The sequence below is a fragment of the Pelodiscus sinensis genome, chromosome 19, assembly GCF_052426305.1.
Source record: "Pelodiscus sinensis isolate ZL-2025 chromosome 19, ASM5242630v1, whole genome shotgun sequence".
Classification (NCBI taxonomy): Eukaryota; Metazoa; Chordata; order Testudines; family Trionychidae; genus Pelodiscus; species Pelodiscus sinensis.
In genome coordinates this window covers 291,164-311,645 of record NC_143070.1, presented here as the reverse complement: position 1 = coordinate 311,645, position 20,482 = coordinate 291,164, and the positions used below count along the sequence as shown (strand labels likewise).

Genomic DNA, 20,482 nt, shown 5'->3' with positions numbered 1-20,482 from the left:
CCCCACCTGGGTGTGCTCTGCCCTGCTATGGGTGTGGCCCCTCTGGGCCTGGGGGTTCCCTGGCAGGGCTGACCCCCTGGGCCCCCGAAGCACGGCTCACCACCAGCTGCTTAGTGTCTTTATTGCATTAGTGTTTCAGCAAAGGGCTAGGGCCCTGAGACACTCCCCCCGCCCGGGGTCTGGTGCTGGGACCCCGTAGTCCTTCCTCCCCCCTTGGGGACAAGTCCCTGAGACGCTGCCCTCTCCACAGGGGCACCCACAGCCCCCTGGGCCCAGCGGCGGTTAACCCCTTGGCCTCCCCCCGCGTCCTGCTGGGGGCTCACTGCCTGTGCAGCCAGCCCCCAGCTCTCCCTGCTGGGCGGCCGTAGGCAGAGGGGCTGTCAGGCACTCAGGTCATGGCCCGAGGCTGCGGCCAGTGGGCAGGGCCCTGCAGACCATCCCACAGCCCTTTCCTGGAGCGGGGCCGCCCTCAGAAGAGGGCCCGGGCCAGCTTGCGACCCGTCGCCTTGATCTTCGGGAAGGTGGCGCTGAGTTCGGGCCGGCGGGGGGCAGCGCTGGGCGGCGGGGGAGGCTCCCCGGGCCCCTTGGGGCGCAGCACAAAGTCCAGACTGGAGCTGTTCATGGCGTAGAAGACGTTGTCGGTGGCGTGGAAGGTCAGCTCTGCGGGGGGGGGAGGTGAAAGGAGGTGGTGAATGGAGCCCCTCACCCACTCATGGGAGCCAACCCCCCCCAGGGCGCCACTGGAGACCCCTCATCCCCTGGCCTCTGTCCCCCTCACCTTTCCCCTCGGGCAGCAGCTGCACCAGCTGGAATTGGGGGGCAGCCCTTGGCTCCTGGCCGTGTTTCTCCAGCACCTTGGCAACTACGGCCGGGGTCTTGTCCTGGCTGGTCACCTGCAGCAAACAGCGCACAGCTGCCACTGTGTACCCGCTGCACCACAGGGCCCCCCCAGCGCACAGTTCCCACCATGCGCCAGAGCCTCCCCCCCACAGCTCCCACCCTGTGCCAGAGCCCCCACAGCACACAGCTCCCACCCTGTGCCAGAGCCCCCACAGCGCACAGCTCCCACCCTGTGCCAGAGCCCCCACAGCGCACAGCTCCCACCCTGTGCCAGAGCCCCCACAGCGCACAGCTCCCACCCTGTGCCAGAGCCCCCTCGCACACCCCTGCACCACACACAGCTCCCGCCGTGCACCGGCTGCACCACGCATACACCACCTAAGCTAACCAGCACAGAACTGCCAAGTGCCAGCTGCACCGCACACACGCACCGTGCACCAGAGACCCCTTGAACACCCCTGCACTGCACACAGCTCCCGCCGTGCACCGGCTGCACCACGCATACACCACCTAAACTAACCAGCACAGAACTGCCAAGTGCCAGCTGCACCGCACACACGCTTGCACCGTGCACCAGAGACCCCTCGCACACCCCTGCACCACACACAGCTCCCGCCGTGCACCGGCTGCACCACGCATACACCACCTAACCCCCTCGCACACCCCTGCACCGCACACAGCTCCCACCGTGCACCGGCTGCACCATGCATACACCACCTAACCCCCTCGCACACCCCTGCACCGCACACAGCTCCCACCGTGCACCGGCTGCACCATGCATACACCACCTAACCCCCTCGCACACCCCTGCACCGCACACAGCTCCCACCGTGCACCGGCTGCACCACGCATACACCACCTAACCCCCTCGCACACCTCTGCACCGCACACAGCTCCCACCGTGCACCGGCTGCACCACGCATACACCACCTAACCCCCTCGCACACCCCTGCACCGCACACAGCTCCCACCGTGCACCGGCTGCACCACGCATACACCACCTAACCCCCTTGCACACCCCTGCACCACACACAGCTCCCGCCATGCACCGGCTGCACCATGCATACACCACCTAACCCCCTCGCACACCCCTGCACCACACACAGCTCCCGCCATGCACCGGCTGCACCACGCATACACCACCTAACCCCCTTGCACACCCCTGCACCGCGCACAGCTCCCGCCATGCACCAGCTGCACCACGCATACACCACCTAACCCCCTTGCACACCCCTGCACCGCATACAGCTCCCGCCATGCACCAGCTGCGCCATGCATACACCACCTAACCCCCTCGCACACCCCTGCACCACACACAGCTCCCGCCGTGCACCAGCGCGCCCCCAACCCCGCACACACGGAAGGCAGCATCCCATGGGGATGTCACAAGCACGGCCCCCGCCCACAGCCAGGAGAATGCTGCCCATCTCGGCTGCCATCCCAGAATCCCGCAGGCCCCCCTCAGTGGCCGTGGGACCTACCCAGCCCCCCCCCCCCCCCCCCCCCGCCGCTCGATGCAGCGGGGGAGCCACCCAGCTAGAGCTCAGGAGTCCTGCCCCGCTGCCCTCCCCCAGCGCAAACAGAACCCAGCCCCGGCTCTAACCACTAGCCCCCACTGCCCTCTCGGAGCTGGGACAGACCCAGGCGTCCGGGCGCTCACCAAGATGCTCTTGTAGAGGCTCCCGTTGTGCAAGTCCATGCGGGCGCGGAGGATGAGGCAGTCGGAGGGGGGGCCCCCAGGCGCCGGCGTGGGAGGGGTGGGGAAGGCTGAGCCGCAGGAGGCTGAGCGCCGGTGCCCCCGGGGCAAGCCCTCCCCGGCAGGAGTGGGGGGGGAGAGGCCCCCAGCCGAGGGAGCCGTGTCCAGCGCCGAGACAGACGGCCACTTCATGTGCTGCAGCGGGGTGGGGCAGGGGAGCCAGGAGGGGTTGCAGGATTGGGGGGTCAGACAACGTGGGGGAAGAATAGCAATGTGGAGGGGTATGCAGGGGAGGGGACAGGATTCGGGGGGATCAGGCAGGGTGGGGGTGGAGGACCCAAGGGGAGGGGGCAGGAATTGCAGGTGGGGGGGTGTCAGGCGGGGGGGATACCCAGGGGGTAGGGAGGGGGCAGGAATTGCGGGAGGGGAGGGGGAGGAAGCAGCAATCAGCGGGGGGGTGTCTCACCTGTGCCAGGCGACACAGCAGCTGTGAGGGGCCGCAGGGGGGCAGCAGCAGGTCGCAGCTGCTGGTGGGGGGCTCGGAGGAGGAGCTGGGCCTGTCCCAGGAGATCAAGGGGCTCCCCACAGAACTCAGCAGCCTAGGGGCAGGGGAGGTGACAGTGAGGGGGGGGCCGCTACATCAGCCCCCTGCCCCTCCAGTTCACTCTCCCCCCCATGCCCCACAGCCCCTCCCCTGCTCACTCTGTGCAGTGGGTGATGACCAGGGTGGGCTTCACGGGCCGCTGGGGGGCTGGGGCCTCGCTGGGGGGCTCGATCTCACAGGAGAGACTGTGACTGTGGGGAGAGGGAGATGAGTGATGCAACCCCGCACCTCGCACTGCACATCCCCCGCGTCTCACACTGCCCATCCCCTGCATCCCCGCGTCTCACACTGCACGCATCCCCCACATCCCCGCGTCTCACACTGCACGCATCCCCGCACTGCGCATCCCCCACATCCCCGCACTGCGCATCCCTGCACCTCACACTGCGCATCCCCCGCATCCCCGCACTGCGCATCCCTGCACCTCACACTGCGCATCCCCCGCATCCCCGCACTGCGCATCCCCCGCGTCTCACACTGCGCATCCCCCGCATCCCTGCACCTCACACTGCGCATCCCCCACATCCGCGCATCCCCCACATCCCCACGTCTCACACTGCGCATCCCCCGCATCCCCACGTCTCACACTGCACGCATCCCCGCACCGCGCATCCCCGCACTGCACATCCCCCGCACTGCACATCCCCCGCATCCCCGCGTCTCACACTGCACGCATCCCCGCATCTCACACTGCACACATCCCCGCACCGCGCATCCCCGCACTGCACATCCCCCGCATCTCACACTGTCCATCCCCGCACTGCGCATCCCCACACCTCGCACTGCACGCATCCCCCACATCCCCGCATCCCCGCACTGCGCATCCCTCGCATCCCCGCACTGCGCATCCCTCGCATCCCCGCACTGCGCACCCCCGCACCTTGCACTGCACATACCCCGCATCCCTGCACACCCTGCACCTCACATTGTGCATCCCCCGCATCCTCGCACCTCACACTGTGTGCATCCAGCAACTCTGCACCTCACACTGCGCGTCCCCTGCACCCCCGCACCTCACACTGCGTGTCCCCCGCATCCCCGCACCTCACTCTGCACGTCCCCCACATCCCCGCACCTCACTCTGCACGTCCCCCGCACCTCAGTGTGCTTCCCTCGTACTGCGCATACCCTGCATCCCCGCACTGCGCATCCCCCACATCCCCGCACCTTGCCCTGCGCGTACCCCGCACCTCACACTGCGCATCCCCCGCATCCCCGCACCTCACACTGTGCGCATCCAGCACCCCCACACCTCACACTGTGCGCATCCAGCACCCCCACACCTCAGATTGCGCACACCCCACACTCCTGCACCTCACACTGCACATACCCCGCATCCCTGCACCTCACACTGCACCTCACATTGCATGCACACCCTGCACCTCACATTACGCATACCCCACATCCCCGCGTCTCACACTGCACGCATCCCCCGCATCCCCGCACCTCACACTGCGCATCCCCGCACCTCACACTGCACATACCCCGCATCCCTGCACACCCCGCACCTCACACTGTGCATCCCCCGCATCCCCGCACCTCACACTGCACGCATCCTCGCACCTCACACTGCGCGTCCCCTGCACCCCCGCAGTGCGCGTCCCCCGCACCCCCGCACCCCACATCCCCGCGTCTCACACTGCGCGTCCCTCGTACTGCGCATACCCTGCATCCCCGCACTGAGCATCCCCCACATCCCCGCACCTTGCCCTGCACGTACCCCGCAGCTCACACTGTGCGCATCCAGCACCCCCACACCTCACACTGCGCGCATCCAGCACCCCCACACCTCAGATTGCACACCCCACACTCCCGCACCTCACACTGCACCTCACATTGCATGCACACCCTGCACCTCACATTACGCATACCCCACATCCCCGCACCTCACACTGCACCCCACACTGCGTGCACCCCACACCTCACAGTGTGCGCAGTATGAGCAGTGTGGGGGTTCAGGGTACGTACACCCTGCACCCCTGCGCCTTACACTGTGCACACTGCACCCCACACTGCGCACACCCCGCACTGTGCACACTGCACCACACATTGTGCGTGCCCCACACTTCCGCACCTCATACTATGCGCGCCCCACACCCCTGCACCTCACACTTTGTGTATCTTGCACCCCCGCACCTTAGTGCATGCATCCCACATGCCGCACCTCACACTGCGCACACTGCACCTCACATTGTGTGCGCCCCAACCCCGCACCTCAGACTGCACATGCCCCACATCCCCACTGCATGCACACTGCACCCCTGCCCCACACCCTGCACCTCACTGAGTGCACTCCGCACGTCACACTGTGCGCACCCTCAGACTGTGCATTGTGCACTCCTCACATCCCTGCACCTCACACTGCGCACCCCACACTCCCGCACCTCATACTGCACATGCCCCACACCCCCACTGCATGCACACTGTACCCCTGCGCCACACCCTGCACCTGACTGTGTGCACTCTGCACATAACACTGTGCGCACCCTGCACCTCAGACTGCACGCCATCCCACACTGTACTTCACACTGCATGCGCACTATGCCCCTGCATCTCACACTGCACCTTACACTGTGCACACCACAGCTCCTGAGCATCCAGTACTCACCCCCACACCTTCCACCGTCATCCACACACATCACAACCCCCTTCAAAGGTCCACAACACAGCACACACAGCCCCCTGCACACTCCTATACACCACCACAACCCCCCAAAAACCCTACACAGATATTTTACAACCACCCCCCCAAAACTGCACACACAGCCCCTACTCAATCCCTCACAACACTCCCTGCACAGCCCCCATGCCACACAACCCCTCCTCCAGCGAACTCACAGCCCCCTGGCACAGCCCCCATGCCACACGACCCCTCCTCCAGCAAACTCTCAGCCCCCTGGCACAGCCCCCATGCCACACGACCCCTCCTCCAGCGAACTCACAGCCCCCTGGCACAGCCCCCATGCCACACGACCCCTCCTCCAGCAAACTCACAGCCCCCTGGCACAGCCCCCATGCCACACGACCCCTCCTCCAGCAAACTCACAGCCCCCTGGCACAGCCCTCATGCCACACGACCCCTCCTCCAGCGAACTCACAGCCCCCTGGCACAGCCCCCATGCCACACGACCCCTCCTCCAGCGAACTCACAGCCCCCTGGCACAGCCCCCATGCCACACGACCCCTCCTCCAGCGAACTCTCAGCCCCCTGGCACAGCCCCCATGCCACACGACCCCTCCTCCAGCAAACTCACAGCCCCCTGGCACAGCCCCCATGCCACACGACCCCTCCTCCAGCGAACTCACAGCCCCCTGGCACAGCCCCCATGCCACACGACCCCTCCTCCAGCAAACTCACAGCCCCCTGGCACAGCCCCCATGCCACACGACCCCTCCTCCAGCGAACTCACAGCCCCCTGGCACAGCCCCCATGCCACACGACCCCTCCTCCAGCGAACTCACAGCCCCCTGCAGCAGCTCCTGCAGCCCCTACCTCTGGGCCTCGGAGAGGGGGGCCAGGGTGCGCAGCCAGTGTGGGAAGCCGGGGCTGGGCGGGATGCGGTAATTGCGGCACACAGACTGCAGGAGCCGCAGCTGGGCCAGCACCTCGAACTCCTGGGGCAGAGAAGGGGGTTGTACCAGGGGAGGAGGGAGGGAGCACAGTGAGCCATGGGGGAGCGCAGAGAGCGGGGGCGGCCACGGGGGAGCGCAGAGAGTGGGGGGGCGGCCACGGGGGAGCGCAGAGAGCGGGGGGGCGCCACGGGGGAGCGCAGAGAGCGGGGGGGGCGCCACGGGGGAGCGCAGAGAGCGGGGGGGGCGCCACGGGGGAGCGCAGGGAGCGGGGGGGGGGCTGTACCCGGAATGGGGGACGGAGCAAGGGGGCTGTAGGAGACGGAGGAGGGAGCGCAGGGAGTGGGGGGGGCTGTACCCGGCATGGGGGAGGGAGTGCAGGGAGTGGGGGGGGCTGTACCCGGCATGGGGGAGGGAGCAAGGGGGCTGTAGGAGACGGAGGAGGGAGCGCAGGGAGCGGGGGGGCTGTACCCGGCATGGGGGAGGGAGTGCAGGGAGTGGGGGGGGCTGTACCCGGCATGGGGGAGGGAGCAAGGGGGCTGTAGGAGACGGAGGAGGGAGCGCAGGGAGTGGGGGGGGCTGTACCCGGCATGGGGGAGGGAGCGCAGGGAGTGGGGGGGGCTGTACCCGGCATGGGGGAGGGAGCAAGGGGGCTGTAGGAGACGGAGGAGGGAGCGCAGGGAGTGGGGGGGGCTGTACCCGGCATGGGGGAGGGAGCAAGGGGGCTGTAGGAGACGGAGGAGGGAGCGCAGGGAGTGGGGGGGGCTGTACCCGGCATGGGGGAGGGAGCGCAGGGAGTGGGGGGGGCTGTACCCGGCATGGGGGAGGGAGCAAGGGGGCTGTAGGAGACGGAGGAGGGAGTGCAGGGAGTGGGGGGGGCTGTACCCGGCATGGGAGGGAGCACAGGGAGCAGGAAGGGGGGGCTGTAACCAGCGTGGGGGGGAGCGCAGGGAGCTACAGAGGGGAGCCCAAGGCCCCAGCACAGCCGGTACCTTGCGCCGCTTCTCGAAGTTGATGTAGCCGTTCTGCCAGAGAAACGAGAGATACCGTGAGCCCCATGGCCGCCCCCCACGAGCCTGGCCCTCTACAGCCCCCCACTGCCTCCATCCCAGCCCCACATCACCCCCGCCAAGCTCCCCGGTGCTCTCTGCCCCCCATGATCCCCTCCTCATGCCTGGCCCTCTACTGCCCCCCACTGCCTCCATCCCAGCCCCACATCACCCCCTCCAAGCTCCCCGGTGCTCTCTGCCCCCCATGATCCCCTCCTCATGCCTGGCCCTCTACTGCCCCCCACTGCCTCCATCCCAGCCCCACATCACCCCCTCCAAGCTCCCCGGTGCTCTCTGCCCCCCATGATCCCCTCCTCATGCCTGGCCCTCTACTGCCCCCCACTGCCTCCATCCCAGCCCCACATCACCCCCGCCAAGCTCCCCGGTGCTCTCTGCCCCCCATGATCCCCTCCTCATGCCTGGCCCTCTACTGCCCCCCACTGCCTCCATCCCAGCCCCACATCACCCCCTCCAAGCTCCCCGGTGCTCTCTGCCCCCCATGATCCCCTCCTCATGCCTGGCCCTCTACTGCCCCCCACTGCCTCCAACCCAGCCCCACATCACCCCCTCCAAGCTCCCCGGTGCTCTCTGCCCCCCATGGCCGCCCCCCACGAGCCTGGCCCTCTACAGCCCCCCACTGCCTCCATCCCAGCCCCACATCACCCCCTCCAAGCTCCCCGGTGCTCTCTGCCCCCCCATGATCCCCTCCTCATGCTTGGCCCCTGGCTGCCACCCAAGCTTGGCCCCAAAGGTCTCACCTCCAGCTCGTCCTTCATGGCCGCATCCAGCATCACCAGGTCTCGCAGGAAAGTGCCCAGGTAGGGAACCACGCCCTGGGGACAGGGGGTCAGAGAGCAGCGAGCCCTCTCCCCCACTCCCCACATATCCCTCACCCCCACTGCGCCCCGTCCACCCCCTGCTCTGCCCCCTCTCCAGCCTCCCACATAGCACACTGCAAACCCTGGCTCCAGCGCCCCACTGTGCCCCCTTCCAGACCCCCACTAGACACACCTCCAACTCAAGCCATTCCCCACCCAACCCCCCATATGCCCTGAACAAGGGCACCCACGTTTCACCTCCGCCCCTCCTATCCTGCACCCCCCATCCTCTCCCCTCACCACTGGGCGCTGCTCCGGAGGTCTCCGCGGCTGCCGGCGGGGGGCAGGGTCAGCGCCCGAGGGTCGGGAGGTGCCCTCCTGGGGAGGGGGCAGGGGAGGATGATGTCAGGGAGGGGCGGGAGGCCTGGCGAGACACGGGTGAGGGAGAAGGGGGGAGCAGGATGGGAGAAGGGCACTTTAGGGGGCCATGGGGAGGGGTCTGGGAGCAGGGGGAGGTCGGGTGCTGGGGCAGGCTGAGGGGAACCCCTCACCTGGAAGAGCAGCTGCCGGCACAGGCTGTAGTTATCCTGCTCGGAGCAGATGGCACTCAGCTCCTCGTAGCTCTGCTGCACGTCCCTGGCGTGGGGGACAGGTCGGTGAGTGACCCCCAGACCCCCCTGCCCCACTGCCCCCCCCAGACCCTGCCGGCCCCCACCTGGCGATCTCGTCCCAGGTGCGGCGCAGCCGGTGCACCGGGCTGGACTGCAGGGCAGAGACGATGGCGCAGAGCGACGAAAAATTCCTCAGGGCGCGGCATTCCTGGGGGCAGAGGGGGGCAGGGGGTCACGGGCTCCGCCCCAGGCAGCTGTGGGGCAGGAGGCAAAGCGGTGGGGGTCACAGGGGCCCCCAGGGCCAGCTCCATGGCAGCTGTGGGGCAGGAGGCAGAGCGGTGGGGGTCACAGGGGCCCCCAGGGCCGGCTCCATGGCAGCTGTGGGGCAGGAGGCAAAGCGGTGGGGGTCACAGGGGCCCCCAGGGCCGGCTCCATGGCAGCTGTGGGGCAGGAGGCAAAGCGGTGGGGGTCACAGGGGCCCCCAGGGCCAGCTTCATGGCAGCTGTGGGGCAGGAGGCAAAGCGGTGGGGGTCACAGGGGCCCCCAGGGCCAGCTCCATGGCAGCTGTGGGGCAGGAGGCAGAGCGGTGGGGGTCACAGGGGCCCCCAGGGCCAGCTCCATGGCAGCTGTGGGGCAGGAGGCAGAGCGGTGGGGGTCACAGGGGCCCCCAGGGCCAGCTCCATGGCAGCTGTGGGGCAGGAGGCAGAGGGGTGGGGGTCACAGGGGCCCCCAGGGCCAGCTCCATGGCAGCTGTGGCGCAGGAGGCAGAGCGGTGGGGGTCACAGGGCCCCCCAGGGCCGGCTCCATGGCAGCTGTGGGGCAGGAGGCAGAGCGGTGGGGGTCACAGGGGCCCCCAGGGCCAGCTCCATGGCAGCTGTGGGGCAGGAGGCAGAGCGGTGGGGGTCACAGGGCCCCCAGGGCCAGCTCCATGGCAGCTGTGGGGCAGGAGGCAGAGCGGTGGGGGTCACAGGGGCCCCCAGGGCCGGCTCCATGGCAGCTGTGGGGCAGGAGGCAGAGCGGTGGGGGTCACAGGGGCCCCCAGGGCCAGCTCCATGGCAGCTGTGGGGCAGGAGGCAGAGCGGTGGGGGTCACAGGGGCCCCCAGGGCCAGCTCCATGGCAGCTGTGGGGCAGGAGGCAGAGCGGTGGGGGTCACAGGGGCCCCCAGGGCCGGCTCCATGGCAGCTGTGGGGCAGGAGGCAGAGCGGTGGGGGTCACAGGGGCCCCCAGGGCCAGCTCCATGGCAGCTGTGGGGCAGGAGGCAAAGCGGTGGGGGTCACAGGGCCCCCAGGGCCAGCTCCATGGCAGCTGTGGGGCAGGAGGCAAAGCGGTGGGGGTCACAGGGCCCCCCAGGGTTGGCTCCATGGCAGCCGTGGGGCAGGAGAGGGGGCTGGGGACAGAGCGGTGGGGGTCACAGGGCACCCCAGGGCCGACCCCTGGCAGCTGTGGGGCAGGAGAGGGGGCTGGGGGCAGAGCGGTGGGGATCACAGGGCCCCCCAGGGTTGGCTCCATGGCAGCTGTGGGGCAGGAGAGGGGGCTGGGGACAGAGCGGTGGGGATCACAGGGCACCCCAGGGCCGACCCCTGGCAGCCGTGGGGCAGGAGAGGGGGCTGGGGACAGAGCGGTGGGGATCACAGGGCACCCCAGGGCCGACCCCTGGCAGCCGTGGGGCAGGAGAGGGGGCTGGGGGCAGAGCGGTGGGGATCACAGGGCACCCCAGGGCCGACCCCTGGCAGCCGTGGGGCAGGAGAGGGGGCTGGGGACAGAGCGGTGGGGATCACAGGGCACCCCAGGGCCGACCCCTGGCAGCTGTGGGGCAGGAGAGGGGGCTGGGGACAGAGCGGTGGGGGTCACAGGGCACCCCAGGGCCGACCCCTGGCAGCCGTGGGGCAGGAGAGGGGGCTGGGGACAGAGCGGTGGGGATCACAGGGCACCCCAGGGCCGACCCCTGGCAGCTGTGGGGCAGGAGAGGGGGCTGGGGGCAGAGCGGTGGGGATCACAGGGCACCCCAGGGCCGACCCCTGGCAGCTGTGGGGCAGGAGAGGGGGCTGGGGGCAGAGCGGTGGGGATCACAGGGCACCCCAGGGCCGACCCCTGGCAGCCGTGGGGCAGGAGAGGGGGCTGGGGACAGAGCGGTGGGGATCACAGGGCACCCCAGGGCCGACCCCTGGCAGCTGTGGGGCAGGAGAGGGGGCTGGGGGCAGAGCGGTGGGGATCACAGGGCACCCCAGGGCCGACCCCTGGCAGCTGTGGGGCAGGAGAGGGGGCTGGGGACAGAGCGGTGGGGATCACAGGGCACCCCAGGGCTGACCCCTGGCAGCTGTGGGGCAGGAGAGGGGGCTGGGGGCAGAGCGGTGGGGATCACAGGGCACCCCAGGGCCGGCTCCATGGCAGCTGTGGGGCAGGAGGCAAAGCGGTGGGGGTCACAGGGGCCCCCAGGGCCAGCTCCATGGCAGCTGTGGGGCAGGAGGCAGAGCGGTGGGGGTCACAGGGCACCCAGGGCCAGCTCCATGGCAGCTGTGGGGCAGGAGGCAGAGCGGTGGGGGTCACAGGGCACCCCAGGGCCGACCCCTGGCAGCTGTGGGGCAGGAGAGGGGGCTGGGGACAGAGCGGTGGGGATCACAGGGCACCCCAGGGCCGACCCCTGGCAGCTGTGGGGCAGGAGAGGGGGCTGGGGGCAGAGCGGTGGGGATCACAGGGCACCCCAGGGCCGACCCCTGGCAGCCGCGGGGGGTGGGCTGCAGCGGGAGGTGGCTGGCCGGGGCCCCGTGCTGCGGACGCGCTCACCTGGGCCACGTGGATCCATTTCTCCAGGAGGCGGGCGCGCTGCTGGGGGCGCAGGCCCGGGCGGGCCAGGCAGGAGCGGATCACGGCCCCCGCCAGCCGGTTGAACTGGCGCACGGTGGCGCGGACGCTGGGGCAGGCCCCTTCCCGCCCCTTCTTGTCCCGCTGGGACCAGAGCGAACCCAGGCACTGGTAGGGCACCACCCGCAGGAACAGCGCCTGGGGGCACGAGCCGTCAGGGGCTGCACCCCAATCCCCCACCCCCCCACCCGCGGGAACAGCGCCTGGGGGCACGAGCCGTCAGGGGCTGCACCCCAACCCCCCAGCCCCGGGAACAGCGCCTGGGGGCACGAGCCGTCAGGGGCTGCACCCCAACCCCCCAGCCCCGGGAACAGCGCCTGGGGGCACGAGCCGTCAGGGGCTGCACCCCAACCCCCCAACCCCGGGAACAGCGCCTGGGGGCACGAGCCGTCAGGGGCTGCACCCCAACCCCCCAGCCCCAGGAACAGCGCCTGGGGGCACGAGCCGTCAGGGGCTGCACCCCAATCCCCCACCCCCCACCCCCGGGAACAGCGCCTGGGGGCACGAGCCATCAGGGGCTGCACCCCAACCCCCCCACCCCCGGGAACAGCGCCTGGGGGCACGAGCCGTCAGGGGCTGCACCCCAACCCCCCCACCCCCACCCGCGGGAACAGCGCCTGGGGGCACGAGCCGTCAGGGGCTGCACCCCAACCCCCCACCCCCGGGAACAGCGCCTGGGGGCACGAGCCGTCAGGGGCTGCACCCCAACCCCCCCACCCCCACCCGCGGGAACAGCGCCTGGGGACACGAGCCGTCAGGGGCTGCACCCCAAACCCCCCACCCCTCACCCGCGGGAACAGCGCCTGGGGGCACGAGCCGTCAGGGGCTGCACCCCAACCCCCCCACCCCCGGGAACAGCGCCTGGGGGCACGAGCCGTCAGGGGCTGCACCCCAACCCCCCCACCCCTCACCCGCGGGAACAGCGCCTGGGGGCACGAGCCGTCAGGGGCTGCACCCCACCCCCCCACCCCCGGGAACAGCGCCTGGGGGCACGAGCCGTCAGGGGCTGCACCCCAACCCCCCACCCCCGGGAACAGCGCCTGGGGGCACGAGCCGTCAGGGGCTGCACCCCAACACCAACCCCCCCACCCCTCACCCGCGGGAACAGCGCCTGGGGGCACGAGCCGTCAGGGGCTGCACCCCAACCCCCCCACCCCTCACCCGCAGGAACAGCGCCTGGGGGCACGAGCCGTCAGGGGCTGCACCCCAACCCCCCCACCCCTCACCCGCGGGAACAGCGCCTGGGGGCACGAGCCGTCAGGGGCTGCACCCCAACCCCCCCACCCCTCACCCGCAGGAACAGCGCCTGGGGGCACGAGCCGTCAGGGGCTGCACCCCAACCCCCCCACCCCCCACCCGCGGGAACAGCGCCTGGGGACACGAGCTGTCAGGGGCTGCACCCCAACCCCCCCACCCCCCACCCGCGGGAACAGCGCCTGGGGACACGAGCCGTCAGGGGCTGCACCCCAACACCCCCACCCCTCACCCGCGGGAACAGCGCCTGGGGGCACGAGCCGTCAGGGGCTGCACCCCAACACCAACCCCCCCACCCCCCACCCGCGGGAACAGCGCCTGGGGACACGAGCCGTCAGGGGCTGCACCCCAACCCCCCCACCCGCCACCCGCGGGAACAGCGCCTGGGGGCACAGACCATCGGGGCTGCACCCCAACACCCCCACCCCAACCCTCGGGAACTGTGCTGGGGGGGCAGAGAGCCCCATCCTGACTCCCCACTCACTACTAAGGGTTTCCTGGCCCCCCCACGCCTTGGGCACTGGGTCCTCCTCCCCGTTAGCCCGACACAGGCCCCCTGCACACACTCACCGCCTCCACCCGGGTCAGCTGAGCGGCCACGTGGTCAGCCTGGAAGGTCAGGATGTCCAGGGGGTCAGAGCCCCCCATGGGGGTTGCATCTTCCCCCTCCTGCAAATCCTCCTCCTCCGGCTCCCCTGGGGGGGGGTAGCGTTAGACCCAGGGGGGGCCCCTGGAGACACACCCTCCCCGTCTGCCCCCACTTCTCCAGCCAGCCCAGTCTGCAGGCTTCCCCCCCACTCACCTCCAGTGCCGGGCCCCCCCAGCGCCCCCCGGAGGGCAAGCAGACGTCTCTCCGCCTCGGAGTCCTTTCCCAGCGCTCGCTGCAGGCTCCGGAGCAGCCGCTCGGCCAGCTCGGGCTCCAGGGCCTCCCCAAAGTCCTCGGGGTACCCGTCCAGCCAGGAGCACAGCACGGAGGAGAAGGTCCTGGAGGGAAATGAGGGTGAATGGGGGGCACGGCCAGAGGAGCGGGGGGAAGGGAGGGTCACTCACCTCTGCAGCTCAGACGTCTCTGGAGGGACAGGGTTGGGCTCCAGCGCCCCGACCTCCTCCAGCCTGAGGGCGAGAGACAGGTCAGGGGGCAGCCAGGGACACCCCCGGAGCCCTGCCGCACCCCCCCGTCACTCATAGCCCCAACCCCCCCAACGGACACCCCGGAGCCCTGCCGCACCCCTCCCCCGTCACTCATAGCCCCTACCCCACCAACGGACACCCCCGGAGCCCTGCCGCATCCCCCCGTCACACATAGCCCCAACCCCCCCCAACGGACACCCCCGGAGCCCTGCCGCACCCCCGTCACTCATAGCCCCAACCCCCCCAACGGACACCCCGGAGCCCTGCCGCACCCCCCCGTCACTCATAGCCCCAACCCCCCCAACGGACACCCCCGGAGCCCTGCCGCACCCCCGTCACTCATAGCCCCAACCCCCCCAACGCACACCCCGGAGCCCTGCCGCACCCCCCCGTCACTCATAGCCCCTACCCCACCAACGGACACCCCCGGAGCCCTGCCGCATCCCCCCGTCACACATAGCCCCAACCCCCCCCAACGGACACCCCCGGAGCCCTGCCGCACCCCCGTCACTCATAGCCCCTACCCCACCAATGGACACCCCCGGAGCCCTGCCGCACCCCCCCGTCACTCATAGCCCCTACCCCACCAATGGACACCCCCGGAGCCCTGCCGCGTCCCCCCCCCGTCACTCATAGCCCCTACCCCACCAATGGACACCCCCGGAGCCCTGCCGCGTCCCCCCCGTCACTCATAGCCCCTACCCCACCAATGGACACCCCCGGAGCCCTGCCACGCCCCCCCCGTCACTCATAGCCCCTACCCCACAAATGGACACCCCCGGAGCCCTGCCGCGCCCCCCCGTCACTCATAGCCCCTCCCACCCCCCCAACGGACACCCCCGGATCCCTGCCACGCCCCCCCGTCACTCATAGCCCCCAACCCCACCAATGGACACCCCCGGAGCCCTGCCGCACCCCCCCCGTCACTCATAGCCCCTCCCCCCCAACGGACACCCCCCGGAGCCCTGCCGCGCCCCTCCCCCTGTCACTCATAGCCCCCCCGTATACACCCACCATCCAGAGCCCTGCCGCGCCCCTCCCCCTCTCACTCATAGACCCCCCATATACACCCCCTCACCCACAGCCCTGACACACACACCCCGTCGCCCAGGGCCCCAACCCCCCCCCGTATACACCCCCCACCCACAGCCCTGCCATGCCCCACCCCCTGTCACCCAGGGCCCCAACCCCCCCCAAGCACCTCCCACCCACAGCCCTGCCATGCCCCTCCCCCCATCTCCCAGGGCCCCAACCTGCCCCCAGCATGCAGCCCCTCACCTGTGGAGCAGCAGCTGCAGCAGGGCAGGTGGGCGGGCGAAGGTCCGGCAGGTGGCCAGGAAGGCCGGCACGTAGGTGGCATCACCCAGAGCCCGGGCCTCCAGCAGGTGCCGAACCAGCCGTGGCAGCAACCCGGCCTTGAGCGCCCGACATGGGGTGCCCCCCCCAGGGGCCTGCAGGGAGAGTCTGTCAGCCCGGACCCACCCAGCAACCTGCCCCCCCAGCAACCGGGCCGTGAGCGCCCAACACGGAGCGTCCCCCCCAGGGGCCTGCAGGGAGAGTCTGTCAGCCCGGACCCCCCCAGCGACCTGGCCCCCCCCCAGCGACCTGCCCCCCCCAGCGACTGGGCCGTGAGCGCCCGACACGGGGTGCCCCCCCCAGGGGCCTGCAGGGAGAGTCTGTCAGCCCGGACCCACCCAGAGACCTGCCCCCCCAGCGACCGGGCCGTGAGCCCCCGACACGGGGCGTCCCCCCCAGGGGCCTGCAGGGAGAGTCTGTCAGCCCGGACCCCCCCAGCGACCTGCCCCCCCAGCGACCTGCCCCCCCAGCAACCGGGCCTTGAGCGCCCGACACGGGGCGCCCCCCCCAGGGGCCTACAGGGAGAGTCTGTCAGCCCGGACCCACCCAGCGACCTGCCCCCCCAGCGACCGGGCTGTGAGCCCCTGACACGGGGCGTCCCCCCCCAGGGGCCTGCAGGGAGAGTCTGTCAGCCCGGACCCCCCCAGCGACCGGGCCGTGAGCCCCTGACACGGGGTGCCCCCCCCAGGGGCCTGCAGGGAGAGTCTGTCAGCCCGGACCCACCCAGCGACCTGCCCCCCCAGCAACCGGGCCTTGAGCGCCCGACACGGGGCGTCCCCCCCAGGGGCCTGCAGGGAGAGTCTGTCAGCCCGGACCCCCCCAGCGACCGGGCCGTGAGCCCCTGACACGGGGCGTCCCCCCCCAGGGGCCTGCAGGGAGAGTCTGTCAGCCCGGACCCCCCCAGAACCCAGCGACTTCCCCCAACACCCAGCAACCTGCCCCCCAGCACCCGGTCTTGAGCACCCGGCACAGGGCGTCCCCCCCAGGAGCCTGCGGGGAGTCTGTCAGCCTGGACCCCCCCAGCAACCGGGTCTTGAGCCACCAGCACGGGCACCGCGCCCCCCCTGGGGCCTGCAGGGAATATCCATTAACCTGGCCCCTGCAGACCTCTCAGTGCCTGGCCCGGCCCCACAGCCCCCCAGTCACCCAGCCTGGCCCCCAGCAATCCAGCCCACCCCCCTAATCCTCCACAGCCTGGCCTGGCCGCACCCCACCCCAGGGCCAGCACAGAGTCAGCCAGCCTGCCCCCCGCCTTGTCCCAGCCTGGCTCCCCCCAGAGCTATGGGAGAGAGCACCAGAGCCAGCCTGGGACATCCCCCCAGAGCCAAGCCAAGCCCCCCACTCACCCCTGGCTGGCGCACGGTCACCGTGTAAGTCACCCCCTCCTCAGCCTCCTCCGTCAGGGTCACCGGGGGCTGGAGCAGAGAGGGGGGTTACCCCGGTATCGCTGCCCCCCCACCGCAGCCGATCGTCCCCCGGAAACGCCTGCCCCCACTCACCCTGACAGGCAGGCAGTACCAGCGCGTGCGGGACGGCCCCTCGCCCCCCGGAGCCTCCAGCCCCAGGCACGCCCTCATGGCCCCCCGCGGGGGTCACTGGGTCCTGCTCATTGGGGCGCCGCGTGGGGGAGGGGCTCCCAGCCAAGACCCCCCAATCTCCACAGCCCTCTGGGACAGGCCTGTGGGGCCTGGCAGGGCGGCTCGGGGGTGTGGGGGGGCACAGACAGGAGGGACAGGGTTAGGGGGCAGCGTGACCCAGTGAGCCTCTCACACACAAGGGCCAGGGCATGCAGACAGACAGACAGACAGCCTCCCCCCCCACCAACACCCCCCAGCCTGCCTGTCTGGCCCTGCTGCCCCCCTTCCCCCCCTTCTCCCTGTCTGGCCCTGCTGCCCCCCTTCCCCCCTTCCCCCTGTCTGTCTGGCCCAGCTCCGCCCCTTCTGTCTGTCTGTGAGGCCCTGCCCCCCCCCCCCCCCCCCCCGGTTCTGTCTGTCTGGCCCTGCCCCCCACACTCCCCCCTCCCGGACTCTGTCTGTCTCAGTTTCTCTCTTTCAGTCTCCCTTGCTGCTTCCGCCTTCTGTGTCTGCTCCAGCCCCTCCCACTCCCGCCCTGCCCCCCAGGCACTTCCCCAAACCTGCCCCACCCCATCCCCCAGCGCAGGGCGGATTGCGTCCCCTGGGCAGCCTCCTCTGAGCGGGATGGGGACCAAGGGGGCTGTGGGACAGGAAGTGAAAGTGCCCCACTGGCCGCCCCCGCTTATCACAAATAGCCCCCAACACTGACACCCCCAGAGCACCCTGCACCCTGGCGAGCTGCACGACTATTAGCCAAACCAACACAACCACACGCTGAATCAGCCACACCGTGACAACCAGCGACAGGTCCTGCAGGACAACCCGCTGCTCGCCAAGGTGTGACCCCGCAGCACACTCTTCCCACCACGCAGCCCAGCAAGGCCCCCCCGTCTGACACCACCACACACCCCCGCGTGTCACACTCAGCAAGGGTGTGACCTACAACACAGGTCTGATCTTACACACACACAGTCAAGTTCCTGGTAATGTGTCCCATCCACATGTGGAATAATTTTGTTATGCGCACCAAGGCACATGTGACTGTGCACCACCAGTAGAAACACAAACCCAGCTGTGGGCTAATCAGCTGGGTGGCGCAGGAATTTCCCAGAGGCTGCCCCAGCGCCCAGCTCCCCGGGACTCTCCACGCCAAGGCTGTGACAACCCAACATGCGCCTCCCAGCACTCACAAACCCACACAGGTGTGACCCCCCCACACCTGCGTGACCTCACCCCCCCTTCCCCCTGTCCCACACACCCTGACTGCTGCCACAGTGCCTCAGCTAACCACCCCCGGACCACCCCCAGCACACCCCTCCCCTCAGCCCCATCTCACCTGCGGCTGTGGGGGGTCAGGGGACCAGCTCCGGAAGGCGCTCAGAGTGACCCCCTGGTCCCCCTCCAGCTCCAGCCGGGCCCCCTCCAGCAGGTGCCGCAGGGAGCGGGGCAGCATGGGGGGCGTCTCAGGCCCACAGAGGAGTCATGGGAAGGGTGTCAGGCGAGGTCCGGGACTGAGAGAGAGGGAGGGAGGGAGGGAGGGCAGTTCTAGGAATTATCTGGGGTGCCCTGGTCCCCCCTCCCTCCTGCACCCCTCTGCTCCCCACTTCCTCCCACTTCACCCTCCACAGCCACTGTCCCCTCCCTGCACCCCCATATTACAGTCTGCACCCCCACACTCCCTATACCCCTCCCCCTCCCTGCATCCTAATATTACTCTGCACCCCCTCCCTGCATCCCCATATTACACTCTGCCCCCCCGCCCCAACACACTCCCTATACCCCTCCCCCTCCTTGCACCCCCATATTTCACACTGCACCCCTACCCCTCCCTGTACCCCCTGCTCCCCAGCACATTCCTTGTACCCCTTATTCCACTCTCCACCTCCTCCCCCCCCCCCGGCACCCTCTGGTGCCCACTTCCTCCCACTTCACCTCTCCCCCTGCTCCCCACTTCCTCCCCCCCACAAACACCCCCTGCTCCCCACTTCCTCCCCCCCACACACCCTCTGCTCCCCACTTCCTCCCCCCACCTCCTGCTCCCCACTTCCTCCCCCCACTCACCCCCTGCTCCCCACTTCCTCCCCCCCACATACCCCCTGCACCCCGCCCCCGCATCCTCCCTTGCACCCCGCTCGCCGCTGCCCCCGTGCACACCCACCTGGGCACCCGGCTCCCTGCTGCTTAACCCGGGGCAAGGCTGGGAGGGCGGGGCGGAAGCCTCGGAGCTGAACCCAGCCTAGGAACAGAGCCCCGGGCCATGCAGGCAGGAAAGCCCGGAGCTGGAGCCATGGAGAGGAGGGGATGAGGGCTGGCAGGAAAACCCGGAGCTAGAGAGAGACGGAAATGGGGCCAGGAGGAAGGAAATCCTGGAGCTGGGGCGAGGGAAGGGAGGGAATGGGGGCAGAAGGAAGGAAATCCTGGAGCTGGGACGAGGGAAGGGAGGGAATGGGGGCAGAAGGAAGGAAATCCTGGAGCTGGGGACGAGGGAAGGGAGGGAATGGGGGCAGAAGGAAGGAAATCCTGGAGCTGGGACGAGGGAAGGGAGGGAATGGGGGCAGAAGGAAGGAAATCCTGGAGCTGGGGCGAGGGAAGGGAGGGAATGGGGGCAGAAGGAAGGAAATCCTGGCTCTGGAGCAAGAGAGGTGAGGGAATGGGAGCAGAAGGAAGGAAATCCTGGAGCTGGGATGAGGGAAGGGAGGGAATGGGGGCAGAAGGAAGGAAATCCTGGGGCTGGGGCGAGGGAAGGGACGGAATGGGGGCAGAAGGAAGGAAATCCTGGCTCTGGAGCAAGAGAGGTGAGGGAATGGGGGCAGAAGGAAGGAAATCTTGGAGCTGGGGCGAGGGAAGGGAGGGAATGGGGGCAGAAGGAAGGAAATCCTGGGGCTGGGGCGAGGGAAGGGACGGAATGGGGGCAGAAGGAAGGAAATCCTGGCTCTGGAGCAAGAGAGGTGAGGGAATGGGGGCAGAAGGAAGGAAATCTTGGAGCTGGGGCGAGGGAAGGGAGGGAATGGGGGCAGGAAGGAAATCCTGGAGCTGGGGCGAGGGAAGGGAGGGAATGGGGGCAGAAGGAAGGAAATCCTGGCTCTGGAGCAAGAGAGGTGAGGGAATGGGGGCAG

The 20,482-nt window shown here is 69.8% G+C and overlaps 1 protein-coding gene across 6 annotated transcripts; it reads right to left on the bottom strand.

Annotated features, from left to right (window-relative positions):
• Positions 1-104: 104 nt before the first annotated feature.
• On the bottom strand, positions 105-19,665 carry RGL2 (ral guanine nucleotide dissociation stimulator like 2). 6 transcript variants are annotated; one of them, XM_089771541.1, is made up of 19 exons: positions 19,525-19,662; positions 18,703-18,877; positions 17,139-17,207; positions 15,715-15,887; positions 14,356-14,418; positions 14,108-14,289; positions 13,876-14,000; positions 11,974-12,189; positions 9,293-9,396; positions 9,129-9,213; positions 8,878-8,955; positions 8,518-8,592; positions 7,703-7,735; positions 6,634-6,755; positions 3,239-3,331; positions 3,003-3,135; positions 2,501-2,731; positions 779-893; positions 105-660 (listed from the first exon to the last, which is right to left on the bottom strand). In XM_089771541.1, the coding sequence occupies exons 2-19, from the start codon at positions 18,817-18,819 to the stop codon at positions 470-472; spliced, it is 2,205 nt and encodes a 734-aa protein (XP_089627667.1). In that variant the 5' UTR covers positions 18,820-18,877; positions 19,525-19,662; the 3' UTR covers positions 105-469. The 6 variants fall into 6 exon arrangements, with proteins under 6 accessions (XP_089627667.1, XP_089627670.1, XP_089627669.1 ...); XM_089771544.1 differs by lacking the exon at positions 13,876-14,000 and having other exon boundaries at positions 9,129-9,203; positions 19,525-19,665; XM_089771543.1 differs by lacking the exon at positions 8,878-8,955 and having other exon boundaries at positions 19,525-19,663.
• Between the last annotated feature and the right edge of the window lie 817 nt (positions 19,666-20,482).

Bases quoted from the DNA above. Each gene is read 5' to 3' on its own strand.
- RGL2 (XM_089771541.1), bottom strand. From the start codon at position 18,819: ATGCTGCCCCGCTCCCTGCGGCACCTGCTGGAGGGGGCCCGGCTGGAG. The intron at 14,419-15,714 runs GTGAGGGGCTGC...TCTCGCCCTCAG, and splicing joins CTGCAGCTGCTGCTCCACAG to GCTGGAGGAGGTCGGGGCGC. The intron at 9,397-11,973 runs GTGAGCGCGTCC...CTCTGCCCCCAG, and splicing joins AATGGATCCACGTGGCCCAG to GAATGCCGCGCCCTGAGGAA.